At 45.2% G+C, this 14,676-nt stretch overlaps 1 protein-coding gene across 1 annotated transcript; it reads right to left on the reverse strand.

Annotated features, from left to right (window-relative positions):
• Positions 1-117: 117 nt before the first annotated feature.
• lbhl (LBH regulator of WNT signaling pathway, like) lies at positions 118-11,955 on the reverse strand. Its single transcript, XM_054794219.1, has 4 exons — positions 11,630-11,955; positions 7,028-7,103; positions 1,967-2,264; positions 118-892 (listed from the first exon to the last, which is right to left on the reverse strand). Exons 1-4 carry the CDS (start codon positions 11,722-11,724, stop codon positions 822-824), a joined length of 540 nt encoding a protein of 179 aa, XP_054650194.1. The 5' UTR covers positions 11,725-11,955; the 3' UTR covers positions 118-821.
• Positions 11,956-14,676: the final 2,721 nt, after the last annotated feature.

Consider the following 14,676-nt stretch of genomic DNA (forward strand, 5'->3'; position numbering starts at 1 on the left):
TGTTCATCCACTGTGGAGAGATTTTGCAATGCAACAGCGGAACTCAAAGCAAAAGGATACATCCGCTTCAATTCTCCATGCATGAATCAGCAACCAGAGGTACTGAGTGCAGGGTTTTCGATTGAAAATGATGGATTTATGTCGTGGGACAAAAGACTTTATTATACGTATTTTTATGTACATTATACTCACAGGTGGGTCTAGACACAAAAACCAAAGATGAATGCATCTGACTACACAGCAACTGCTCTACTAACAAGAGCTGCCTTCCTTTTTGTTGGTTCAAGTGACATGAGATGTGTCAAACAAAAAGACAACATAGATCTATATTACAGATGTACTTTTAATAGTATACCTTTATGATAAGACCGTCTCTAGGTGGAATGATGGGTGTCCTCCAGCGTGAACATTGAAAATGATTGATGATAAGAGTCCGATAAGATGAAGGCTGACTTGGGAAAACGAGTAAACGGAACAAGAAAATGAGCCCCAAAAAAGAAATTCCACTCCAGCACGTCCTCTTTTAGCTCGATGACATCACTGAGCCCTGGCAACGGAAGCGAAGGAAACAAAACTACATTGTCAGCAAAGACTCTAAAACACACACAAATTTGTATGAATGTGTTGTACGCCGTGTGTTTGCGTGTGTATCTTCATCCGTGTGTTGCCATGTGCTGCTGCGGCCGCAGACACGGCCATTTATGGCAAACTCTCTGTGAGCTTCAGAGGCTGCGTATCAGAGTTGAAATTGACTTTCCTTTTTCACCAACGCAGTTTTAGTCTTTCAGTTCAGTAGCTGTCACTTTGGGTCTCCAGAGGTCTCAGTTGAGGGCCGGAGCGCTGCTTGGCGGGAGCGTGGGGGTGTCATCTCGAAACGCATCTGACTGTAAGTCTACAAAACAGAGGAATATTAGTTATGTGCCCACCGTGTCCTCTTTTTCAAAAACAAATGATTGCGATGAGCTTGAAAGGACAAGTGTACCACCAGTACACCCCCACGTAGTGCTGAAGAACAACCTAATACACATAATATGCCAAATATATTTGCTTATTATGGGTCAATGATTGGCACCAACAAGCATTGTTTTTTGCAGATCTCATATTTAAAAGAAAAAATGTCACACTGGAGGTTCTAATGACAAAAAATGTTGGAATATAAACAGTATATTCATATATTACTCCCACCTTAAACCAGTCAATCTTTGAAAACTACTTCAGCCTGAAATATGCATACCAAGTATTTATTATATGTGTTTTTTAAGCCAATGTGCTGACATAAGTTTACATTTTAATGTAAAAACGTCATAAAATAAACAGTTTTTACATACGCACCATTATCCAACATAAATAGCAACACACACTAATCATTTCAGTAGCAAGGAACCCTTGAAGAAAACAGTACAAGCTGACAAATGTTGCTGCATGCTTTGAATTGGAAAACATAGCACCACCTGGTGGACAAGTGTAAAAATTCAAAGCCAGAAGTCCACACTGAAATCAGTACATAAAGGGTTGCATTACTGTATGTCAGTGGCCCTCAGTTCTTTCCTGTCATGGCCCCCCAGGGGACAGAAATATTTTCATGCCCCCCCAATTTGAAATGCTACTGAGACACTGTTAATATCTATTTATTTATCTTTACTGTCCAGACTGAAACCAGCAACCAGTGACGCAAAGAAGCGTAAGCGTCAAGAGTCAGACTGTATGCTGAGTACTAGAAATGTGTACATGTTGGCAGGTTTGTGCACATCGAAAGTACTCCACACCCCCCACTCCATGTTTTTTGATGGGCCCGTTTTATGTCACAAGGAAAAATGTGAAGAGTTTGTGTAGCGTTGCTATTTAATGCAGAATATTTCATATTTAATTACAGGGGATCACCTTTCATTTCACGAGGACTGCAATATCCTCATCTTCATCTTCATTCATGCAACACAGCCAAAGTGGCTTGAAGATAAAAACTCACCAATGAGTGTCAAGCCTTGTTGCTGACTCAGGATAACCGACGTCTTCTCCTCCTTCTCCTCCTCATCCTCTCCCCAGTCGGCAATGTTGGCAGGAGGGATGCACTGCTCCAGGAAGAGGTCCTCTTCATCTTCCTCGTCCATGTTCTCCGGGGGCCAGCGCAGCTCCCCGCTCTCCACCTCGCTCACCTCGGTGGGCTCCACGACAATGGATGGTAAACGCTCCTTCTCGTGGTTCTCACCCAAGCTGCTCAAAGACGTCTCTGGACCCAGGACCACCTCCACCGGGTCAGGGAAGATCTGGACGAAGACGAGAAGTGGACTGAAACATCTGAAGCCATGGCATATTTATGATGCACTTTTAGATGTTTACTATTGGATCAAAAAGTGGGTGGTTTGACTTTATTTTGTTTTTATTATACAGTGGTTCATTAACTGTATATGCTGCACCCAACACCATAAGCTCTACGTCAATGGCAATACCTATAAAAGGCCACTAGGGGTGAGTATTGCTCTGCAAAGGCCTTACTGTGTCCTCTCCATTCCAACTTTGCCTTTTGTTGTACACGAGTTGACTGTCACTAGGAGTTAACTGACCTTAGAGATCCCCCATCAGTCAAGGTCAATGATGATACCTACACTCCTGATCAAAATCAAAAGACCAGCTGAAAAATTGCAAGGATTTTGTGGAGGTTCTAAGTAGAGCTTCAACATTCAAAAAGAAGAAATGGGAGTGAGACAAAAAATATTTTGAGTGATCAATTTATTGCAAAGAAGCATGAAAGTGAAACACGCTGTTCATCAGCTGATCAAAAGTTGAAGAGCGCAGCCTTTAAAAGGCAAAATCTTTGCAAAAATGTGGACTGGATGTGATTTAGTGTCAGGTAAAGCAAGCAAGGCCTCTCCCAGAGCGCTGCCGCTGCTGACGTTGGACGCAGTAAGACAGCCGTCTTACTTCTGGAACAAAAGACCCAAACAAATCTGAGGATCCGATCAAGCCAGTGTAAGCCCGGGGGGACCACAGTGAACTGTGGGGGGGGGCAGGGTGGACTTTCAATATTAGTGCAGACCTGCCAACATGTCTGAATTTGTGGTAGCCCGCACGCAGTCGACTCCTGAATACGCTTGCATGCTTCACTGCTCTCCATTTTGCTGGTTTTAGCTTGGAGTTCAGTGTGTACAGCACAGGTAAATAAATACATTTCACTTTCTCAATCGTATTTCAAATCAGGGGGGCGCGAAAACATTTCAATCCCCCAGTGGGGGCATGACAGAAAATAATTGAGAACCAATGGTGTAAGCTATTTTTTATGACTAGCTTATTTTGTTAGCACAAGTAAACAGGATGTAGTGCAAAGTGCTCTTATTTTGAAGGCTGGAAGTGTGTTGTGTGGGGTTGAGAAGGTGCCTTGACTTTTGCTGAAAGAGACGTCCTGTGTACATGAATAAACTTGCATCTTGCCATCCTTCATTTACACCCTGGGTACCAGCGGCATGACACAGGCGTCATTTATTGTTTGACTTCCCTGACTGGCTGCTTGGAGGAAGTCTGACATAGCGTGTTTTCATCATGTTGGTGGTGCAGCCTGCTTTCCATGATATCATTGCTTTGCAAATGTCATGCTAAGTCGACAGATCTTTTTTTATAAAGTTAAGCCAAACTTTGCAGCCACTTCTTCTTCCTTGGTGCTCAACAGCTTCTTCTTCGTTGGTTTTTGCAGCAACAGTATTTCTTCCAGTCAGCAGACCAGGCATCCATGGTTCTTGATGCTCGAGACTCCACGCCCAACCCTACTCATGACTGAAGTCCCTAACCCTAACACCCGCCTGACAAAGGACTTCTTCCAGAGGTGGATGGATGTTTAACAAAATGGATATCAGTTCCAGACAGTGAAGCCACCTTCACCACCTGGAGCAACATTCCCACTCGCCTCCTAGAAACGCTGGCATCAAGCATGAATTTTTGAATTTTATTTCTGTGTTGGCAGAATTTCGGGGTTTTTTAGCTATGGTCTTAAAGGGTTAGGGTTAGGGTTATACGATACTCTTCTTTTTGCATTTTGAATCTTTACTTAGGCCCTCCTTAACATCCAACAGTGCAAAATGTAAATTCTTGCCATTTTTCAGCTGGTTGTAAAATTGTGATCAGGTGTGTGTAATGACTCTGCAAACGTCTTCAGTTCCCTCTCCACTACGTCAAAGGCTAGTAGTGTTTTTGCATAATAGACACAATCACACCTTATCACATACACAGGTGGGCCGGGCTGGATTGGGGTGCCTCGTGCCTGTTCCAGGGTTGGGGGTGTGGCCGGGGGCCTGGCCGTCGCGGTGGCTCGCCCGGGGTGGCCTGGCTTGTGGGATGCCTTTGTCTGGTTTGCCTGCCTTTCCCTGGGGTGGCCCTCTGGGGCCTGTTGATGCCGGGGCTTGCGCCGGGGGGGCGGCTTGCGGTGCTTCCCCTGGACTGACACGTGCCGCGGGCGCCTCTGTGCTCTTGGGGCGGGTTTGGTGGTCTCCGGGGGGCAGTGCCGGTGCTGCGGGTGGCCCGTGTGCCGCCGCAGGGGATTGTGGTTGCTGCGCTGCGGCGGCTGCTGGGGCACCGGGCCGACTGGTGGGTTGGGGCTTGGTCATGCTTGCGGGTACTGTGGGCCTGGGTGGCGGGGTGGGGAGGGGTGAGGAGGGGTGGGGTTTGGGCCCGCCGGGCCCGCTGGGGGGGGTTGTGCTCTGCCGGGCACTTGGGCGTTTGTCGCCATTGCGCTTTGTGCTCTTCTCGGCCGCTGTCTGTGTCCTCGCCTCCCCCGGTCTGTCTGCGGGCTTGTCGGGGGTTGGGCTCCGGTGCGCGGGTGGTGCGCTGTCGGCTCTGGTGGCATGTGGCTGGTCTGGCTTCTGGTGGTTGGTGGGGTCCGTCGGCTGGTCTGCTGCTGGTCTCGCCTTCTCGGCTCTGGTGCTTGGCCTCCCTGCGGCTTGGGGTGCGGTGCTCCCGCTCCCTCTCTGGTGTTTGCTGGCCCGCGGGTGTCGGTTGGCGCTGTGTGGTGGTTCGCCTGGCTGCTCGCCCATTTTCCCGCCCGCTTGCTCAGTTTCCCGCTTTCCTCCTCGCTGACTCCTCTGTCTGCATGGCTGGCGACGTCCTATCGTTGGGAGGGTGTGGCCTGGTGTCTTCCTGCTCCCTGGCGGTCTACTGCTCCTTGGGTTACCAACGAGGGATAGGGCGAGGCTTCCGGGTGTCGGGTGTCGGGACCACTGTGTGTGCACGTCTGTGTGTGTGTGTGTGTGTGTGTGTGTATGTGCGTGCGCGTGGGTGCGTAGGAGTGTGTGTGTGCGTGCGTGTGTGTGTGTGTGTAATTTTATTTATTTATTTATTTTAGTTATTTATTTTTGGGGGGGGGGCATACAGGGGTTTGCTCCGTGGGGTCGGGTGCTGGGTGATACATCTCTGCCGCCCGTGCCTCCGCCGGGTGGGTGGAGGGTGTGCCTCCTGCATCCCTGGGCGGGGCGGCCCTGTGTCGCGGGTCGGGCAGGGGTTGGCCCGGGGCGGGCCGGGCTCCGCTCCCTGGGGGTGGGGGTGGCGGTGGGGGGGGATTGGCGCTTCCGGCATGGGCGGGCTTCTTTCCGCTTGTGGGGGCGTCTCTGGGCCTGCCGGTTTGTGGCCCCCGGTACTCGTCTGCCTTTGTGGGGTGTGATCTCTCTCTCAGGGGTTGGCTGTCCTCCGGCCCGCCGGCGCCCCGTCTTTGGCTGGGATTACCTCTCTTCGGCTCTCTGGGCTGGCTCTTGGGGCACTGATCTTTGTGCTGCCTGCCCCTGTGGGCCAGGTGGCCTTCTGGCGGCGGGGGCTCGTTCTGGCTATTTGGGGCGGGGCTCTCTGGGAGGTGGAGGGCGGCCCCTTTCCTTTCATGCATTCTCAGTGACAATTACACGCCCACACATTCTTGCACCTTTATATATATGAAGTCTTCCCCACATACAGAGATACCTGTACATATGCACACTCACAGTACATACGTACTTCCCCACATTACTCACTGAGTTAACCAGGGTGTTATTATGTTGTTGGTTTTATTACAGCGACGGTGATATCAGCAGTATGACTATAGTTTTTTTTACAATGATGTGCATTACAGTTATTATCATTCTGTTCACTATCATGGATAATCATTTCATGACTACTATTATGTGTGTCTGTTTCAATGCAGTATTATCATTGTGATCACTATCATAGTTCATCATTTCATGACTGCTATTATGTGTGACTGTTTCAATGCAGTATTGTCATTGTGATCACTATCATAGTTCATCATTTCATGACTACTATTATGTGTGACTGTTTCAATGCAGTATTGTCATTGTGATCACTATCATAGTTCATCATTTCATGACTGCTATTATGTGTGATTGTCATTGACAGCATTGTCATTGTGGTTGTTGATATTGTTTTGTCCTTTGTCCTTATGTCCTTGTTTGACTTTATAGTTGTCACAGACATTTATTTGCTGATGTAGTTCTGTATGTTTCTGTTGTTCTGTTCTTGTTGTCACAATTGTTGTTGTTGCTGCTGTTGTCCTTGTCTCTTGTCTCTCTTTTTTTTTGTCCCCCTCTCATCCTGGCTGGACAGGACAGGGGTAAAAAAATAAAAATATTTTTTTTTTTTAAAAAAGGCTAGTAGTGTTACTTTATTTTGCTTTTATTGTACACTGGAACTACTTGGGAGTGAATAGTATGAGCTTTAACGTTAGGAACCCACCAGCAAAATCTAGGTCAATGGCAATACCTATAACAGGCCACCAAGTGTCAGCATTGCTCTGTAAATGACACCAAATGGTGAATGGTTTTACTTGGTTTGGTGTTTATTATGCAACAGTTAATTACGTGTAACTGTGTCTACGTTTTGCAGGTCCATGACAATACCTAGAAAATGTCACTTGGTGCTGACGCTCCATTATCTCAGATGGTGAGTATCAGTAGTTTGACTTTATTTTGGTTCACTGTAACTTTCAATGACTGTTAAAAAGTCCACTTTCAGGTTTGAAACAATCAGATAGAAAGGTTTTACATCAGGAATAAACAAATACCTGGAAGGGTAGTCTTTGTTCCTTCCTTTGCAGGTCTTCACAGTTCAATTCTTGACCGCTGAGCTCCTCCAAGCATCTGCACATGCACCAAAACTGTATTTAGACTAGTAGTAGACACCTTTGAAAAAGTACAGTCACTCCATTCTTTCTTGCTTTCAACTGTTACTAATCCCCTGGTGATTGTAACCTCACCAGCCAAAAACACCAAGGAGGCTTTCTAACAACTTTACAAGCCGTGAGACACTACCAGCTTGTTTCCTCGAGGACGTGGGCTTTTTTTTTAAATTAACTTTAATACGTTTGCGTACGCGTATGGAGGCCCTTGGAAGCCGCCAGAAAGAGTCCATAGCTGGACTTCATGAAATGCGGGTGATCAACACACATATCCATGACTCCACACGAAGCATGAATTCATGAAGTCAAGTCCTCGTGTTTCCTGTTCAGTTACAGCGTTGCAAACGTGCTCCATGTTCCCTGGCTTTTGATTGGTCACATTTTCACTCCTGTATTGCTAAAGCTGCCAGACTATGTGAATAACGTGCCTATGTGTGTGTGTGTGTGTGTGTGGGTGGGTGTGTGTGGGTGTGTGTGTGTGTGTGTGTGTGTGTGTGTGTGTGTGTGATTACATGGCGTCTGCTGTAACACACACACACACACACTGCAGATTAGTCCTACAGAGCTTTGCACAAAAATGGATTATGTCTGTTGCTGCTCCTATGTCGTGTAGTGACAGTGAGCCATGCTGAACACACCCGTCCTCCGACCTCCGTCCTCCGTCCTCCGTCATCCGTCCACTCCGTCTCAACAATTCATCTGTCACCCCACCCTTTGTCTCCACTCCCCAGACGTGATCATGGATGAGAGACATGCCAAGGGCCCACTGTTATCTTTGTCCTGACGTGGAGACCCGTGTTGCATTCAATGTGTAGTGGAAACGGTCATTATTCCAACTCAGCGCAAGCAACTTTCAATTTGTTTAAGCTGAGAGAGGATTAAGAAAAAACGAGGATCTGTCTGAATCCTCTTTTTATCCTTCTCTCCGTACATCTTCTCTTTTTTTAAAATAATTGCTCACCCCGCTTTACTCTTGGTTGCCTTTCAGAGGCATGGTGTTGAACACCATCTGTTAGAAGTGTGCTAGCTCCCCAAAGAAACACCCATCTCATCTCCAGTGTTACTTTATTTACAGTACATGGCCTTTGCTTTTCCACTTTGTTGTGTTACTCCACGGACGTCCTGTGCATGCAACTACTTGTTTTTGTTGTTTTTTCAGCAGATTGACAGGAAAAAGTTTTTGTAAATGTTGACATCCGCTTGTAAGGATTGTACCACATTTCATTAGAGAAGTAAACAAGACAAAAAATAAATGCTATAAGTTATTTTATTGGATTTGATTTGATTTCAGCAGCAGACTGTTACACCCACGGTGTAAGAAGGAGAGGTTCCGCAGGTCCTTCATACCGACCGCTGTCAGGCTCTACAACACCTGCACCACCTGAACCATGTTGTAGTGCTTTACTTTACTGTTCTCTTTACTTGTCTTGCTTGCTTGCTGCTGTAACAAGTAAATTTCCCCGCTGTACATACAATTTGCCAGTGTGTCATACTGTATATTATGCCGTAATGATGGCAAACGTTAAAAAACAATACATGGACAGGAAATATTTTATATCCATCCATGCCGCTTCTCCTCTTTAGGGTCGCGGGGGTATGCTGCAGCCAATCCCAGCTGACTTCGGGCGACAGGCAGGGTACACCCTGGCCTGGTCGCCAGCCAATCGCAGGGCACATATAGACAAACTAAAAAAATGTATTCAATATCTTTTAAAATGCTAATTATACGGTGGTTCCAATATCACTCCCTCATGATACTGTGGTTTTAAGAAAATAGTTCATTCATAAACGATGGCTGTTTCGTGGTTGACTATGGCCTATTATAATATAGAAAATTAAAATATAGAAAGAGAATTTGTATGTAGTAGTGTGGTCACTAGGCATCAAAAATGTTATTAGATTACATAACCTTTCACACTGCATGGAGACTGGCTACTGAGCCAAGCAGAGCCCAGCTAACATGCTAACAGCTAACATGGCTCAGACGGATATGCCATGGCTGAGATCTAATGAAAAAAAGGTTCTCCTGTCATTCAGTGTGGAAGTGGTAAGTTTGGGGCTTTTTTATCCTTTTGAAACACTTTGTTAAGTTTAGAATAAGTCAATTGGAGAGGGTAATTAGTTAGCTCACTAGCTTGCTATGCTAGCTGGAGCTGTCTACTATGTCCCTGCAGCGATCCCGTAGCCTACGCAATGTGAAGTAAAGAAAAGAATAATAGGAGTGTAAAAGTGACTATAGGGGTGTTATTTCATGTCTGGAGGGCTCTAATAATGTTAAAACCCATATTTAGAAGGTCATAAACAGGTTATTTATGCTCTCACTACAAAAATATTCCCTTTATTAATATTGAATCCTACTTCTTGAAAATTCACTTATCACGCTCGGGTCTGGGACCAATTAACCGCTATAAACGAGGGATGATTGTAATACATTTAAACAATGCCCCCCAAAATAGTCATCCTTAGATTTCAATTATTACAACTTCGGTGCAATACTTAAAGCAGGGATCTCAAACACAATTTACCTGGAGGCCGATGGAGGTAGTGTCTGAGTGAGGCTGGGCCGCATCAAGTATTGGGAACAAGGCTGGGAATCTCGGGGTACCTCACGATACGACACGCGATACATGGCTCACAAAAAGAATAATATCTTGATACAGTAATAGGGGGTATCAAAGAATGAAAGAAATAATTTCAGTGTTTATATTTCGCTGCATTCAGCTGGGATAGGCTCCAGCTTACCCGTGACCCTAATGAAGACAAGCAGTATAGAAAATGGGAGGAATTTTTTTACCACATTTTTGAAGTGATTCAATCACTCTTAGTTCAATGTAGGCTTATGTGTGCATCCTACGACTAACATTGGCTTGTCGCATGCCATATTAGAGTCATCTTTGAAGACAAGTTGCTTGCCGCAAAATGTGAGTCGGCGGGCCGCAAATGGCCCACGGGCCACGACCTTGAGACCCCTGACTTAGAGCTTGCGGGCCGCATTTACAGTAGTGTTTCCTGTCAAGTCGCGGGCCACAAAATGTGACTTGACAGGCCGCAAATGGCCTGCGGGCCGCGAGTTTCAGACCCCTGACTTACAATATGTGCTTACGTGTTTTTCTATTTTTTTTATTTAGCATGTTTCCTCTTGTAGCCTCAAGATGAAGTTGATATACTAAATGTGACCCTAAATAAAATGGACAATGAAAGTTAGTGCATATACTTCTTGTGAAACCATTTTGTGGTTATTTCTTAACCTGATAGTTTTTAACATGGACTTTTTTAACATGAGTTTCAGTCAAACAGCTCTATCTGCTGGCCGGCTCATGACACTTCTATTACTGCCACTTCCGCGCTGGCCACCAAAACCCAATGAATAGTTAAAATATGTGAAAAGTACAAAAAAAACAATCAAACTAACAATGGCTGCAAAATGCCATCAGAAACATTTAATGCAGTAGTACAGCAGAATGTTATTAAACAGAATGTTATTAAATCAACACCTCCATTCAAACAGCCATTGTCTGAGCTAAAACTACTTCCTGTGGACTTCCTCCTTTGTCTTGCTCAAGCTAGCTTCTGCGGTACAAGTTATGCGAGGCTAAATGTAATTATATGACGAGTGAAACCAGGACTGCCATCCCACTTTCATCCCATACAGATCAGTTTTGGATGGGCGGACTCTGCCGCCGTTTTTGACCCACTTGTGACTGTGCACAATCTGACCAAAAAACAATTTTGTGATATTGTGTCGCCGATGACAAGTGTGTCACACTAAGCTGTTTGTACGCCACCTGGGATGGAAACTTACAGGCGCTGCTATGAAGAAGCTTAGCCGCCATGTAATCCCTCTCGTGTATGAACACCTGTATTTTCCCAACGTAATCACACACCACTCAGCGCAATGCGAAATATGCGCTTCGACAACAGCAAAGCTCTCATTACAAAGTTAAATGTGACAAGCTTTCATGAAAAAAAAGCATCAATTCTACAAGTTCATTAATTTTATTCACAATTACCAAAAAATATTGAAAAAACAAGAATTTAAGTAAAATAGATCTATCTTGCATCAACTATGCATTGACCTCGTTCCAGGTAGACTATAAGGAAAAACGTCAACCTGGAAGAATAACATTGAAATGTTAAATTATTTTGATTCTAATAAAAATTATAAAGTGTATTAAAGTGATATATTGTAGCATATAAAAGTATATTCATATATATGAATAGTCTATTAATGAAATATGTGTTTTGATTAGAATAAATCATAAAATATGTTTATATATGTATTTTATTACTTGTTTAATTCTAATGACACAATGTACCAATAATAATGGTACATTTTACATCGACAAATTATATAAAACAACACCAACAAGTTAGTAGTAATAAGGTAGGTACTGTCAATAAGTTGTTGCATAAAGGATGAGCTTCTCAACTAGGGGTCAAGATAAGGTCATGAATGCAAAAGTACAAACAAAACAAGCCTCCCCTTACCCCTCATTTGCTGTCAGGTAGTTGTCTTCTTCTCCCACCTGGCACAGGTCCACAGTAGTGAATACTGGTTCTTCCACAGAGAGCACAGGTTGCATGGTGGGAGGTGAACAGCTCCCACAGCATTCCCCCTCTGCGGAGCTCTCAGCGAGGCTTTTGGTCTCCAGGACTAGGCCTGGATGAGGGCGTCCCACACACCCTTATAAAGACCTTAAAGATCAGGAAGCTCACGGTAGGACCGCTTCACTTGTCCAACTTTGTCGACACGCGCTCCCTTCAAACTTCCCTCCTCATGCCCCCTGCTTCAGTTGTCCTCCTCCTCCCAGCCTGCCCCCACTATCAGGCTTTGGAGAGGAGCGGGATTAGCGTCTCTTTCGATTACACAGGCTTGAGGGGTGACGTCAGTCAGCCGGGCTTGACAGTCCCCTCTGATGAGTTGGCACACTGGGTCGCTGGTACATCTGCAAGGGCACGCACATGGTGGGTCCGGCCTGCTGTTGATGAAGGCCAGCGCTGATTCCAGAGTCTGCAGGAATGCTAGCAGTTGACCAAACTTGTTGCAACTTATTCATGGTTTAATTTCCTCCATTTGACATTTATTTGACAGTTTATGTACCTCCCCTGCCTCCTCTCCTGCAACAATCTCAATTGTGAACTGCGTGTGCTGTTGCTCCATCAGTGGATTTAGATTTGGCCGATTTGTGGAATTAGCTCAGGGATCAACAGCTCAGGCTTGGAGGGGGAGAGAGACACATACTGTATAATACACTGTATACATGCATGTACAGTCAAATTTGTCTATAGCGGCCACTAGAGGGAGTCTGCAAAAGTGGCCGCTATAGACAGGTGGCCTCTATAGACAGGTTGGCGTCCAGTTTGGATGTTGACCAGTAGAGGAAAAAAAAGAAAAAAAAAAGGGAAAAAAATAATAATAATAATGTTGACCAGTAGAGGGCACTGCGGACTGCGGATAAAAGTTGTACAGCACTACTAGGCTTGTTATTATCATGGTTCATGGTTCATGGTTTTAATTCATCCTGAACATGCATATGAGTCAAACAGTAGCACATCACATAGTACAATTCACAATTTTGCATGTCCAAAAAGGAGTAGGAAGAAGCAAAGCTTATTTAATCCTACCCCTCATCAGTTTCACATCAGTTGCAATACATTTATTCACCTCTTGTTCTTCCAAGTGTACTTTGTAGGTCTACATGACAATGTAGTGCAATCATAGCCAAGGTTTTTACTTACTAAAAGGAAGCTAGAGGCTTAGTAATAACTGATAGAATATATCCACCACCCACAGAACAAAGCTGTGCTAGTAATGTCTTACGCTTGTTTTTAATATTTTACTTTTTATACGGCAGAGTGTCATTACAGCTTTAGTTCATCAGGAAGTGACGGGAAGTGACGGTGGGCGTCCCGAGCAGGAGAGCTAGGCTCAGTGCTAGCTGTGAGTTTGGAGAGAGTTGGGAAGTGTGTTTATGTTGGCGTGGATGTAAAGTCCTGCAGTGTTCTCCGCTGTTAATAAAGCCATTAAAGTGCATCGGCGACGTGAGTCTCTCCTTCCCCACAACAAGCGGCATTACAGTATTGACCAGTGCACACCAGGAAATAAACGGGGTCATTTCTTACAGGCATTGGCTGGACAGCTATTTAGTGGGGCTTGTTTGACCTTTGCCTTGCGGGCAAGCAGGAAGGAGAGACGATGCTGAGAGATGTGTGTGTATTCTGAGCTGCTGTCTGGTGGCCGCGTTCAATAAATAAAGTTGGCAGAAGCAACAGGAGAAGTTTCCTTCTTTGCTTCGGAGCTGAATAACACTGACAAGTTAACAGACTAGTAGCGAACGGAAAAGAAGACGGCTTTGTTTGTGTTGAATACAGAAGATGAGGACTTTGATGGATTTGTGGATGAGGATTGATGAAAAATAACGTGAGTACATTCTAAAATACTTCAATTAAGTACAACCCAACTCAGTTTTGCTCCCGCTGCCGCATGCATGCTAGCGTATGTTTTTTTTTATTGTAGCGTCGCTGGGAGCACGTCCTGTTCCCAGCCTACTTTGTGGTAATGTTTTGGTGCAAATGCTCTTAAAGTTACATGTTTGACCAGGAAATAGCAAGCTCAAAAGAAGACGGCTTTTTTATGTGGAACAACTGACAGTTTGTGTGGATCTTGTGAATGATTGTGACTGAGCTAGGACTCAGTAATTAAAGTTTACACACGACAGCTTTTTCGTGCATGAAGCTTCTACTTGAGTTGGTAATTTGGCCGCTATATGCAGTCAGATATTGACCAAGGGAGACAAAATGGGTGGCCGCTGGCTGCGTTGGACAGGTGACTGCTATACACAGGGTCTATAACATGTACATTTGCTGGGGGGGATTTTTCAGTGGCTGCTATAGGCAGGTGGTCGTTCTATACAGGTGGCCGCTAAGACAGGTTTGACTGTATATATAAATATATACAGTACCTCTGTAACTGGGTGTTTAACTTTCTAACAGGCAGGCCCCAGTCAGTCAGAGTCCACAATCGCACATCCACCTCAAGAATTGTGAGCACTGGGACCCCACAGGAGTGTGTGCATAGTCCGCTCCTCTACACGCTCTTCACCTACGATTGCGTGGCCTCCCAGAACAACACCAGCATCATTAAATTTGCGGATGACACTACAGTCATCGGCCTGATCACTGGTGGTGTTGAAACATCATACAGAAGAGAGGTGGCGGACCTCATAGCTTGGTGTCGTGATAACAATCTCCTTGTCAATACAGAGAAGACTAAAGAGATGATCATCGACCCAAGAACAAGGGAAAAGGAGCCGCATAGACCCCTGTTTATTGATGAGACTGAGGTGGAGAGGGTGAAAACCTTCAAGTTCCTTGGCACACACATCAGCGAGGACCCCACCTGGTCTCACAACATCCAACAAATTATGAAGAAGTCCCAAAGGAGACTGTACTTCCTGAGAAGACTGAGGAAATTTGGCATGTCCACCACAATCCTGAGTTGCTTCTACAGATGCACTATGGAAAGTGTCCTTACC

Source organism: Dunckerocampus dactyliophorus, chromosome 12 (genome assembly GCF_027744805.1).
Source record: "Dunckerocampus dactyliophorus isolate RoL2022-P2 chromosome 12, RoL_Ddac_1.1, whole genome shotgun sequence".
Classification (NCBI taxonomy): Eukaryota; Metazoa; Chordata; class Actinopteri; order Syngnathiformes; family Syngnathidae; genus Dunckerocampus; species Dunckerocampus dactyliophorus.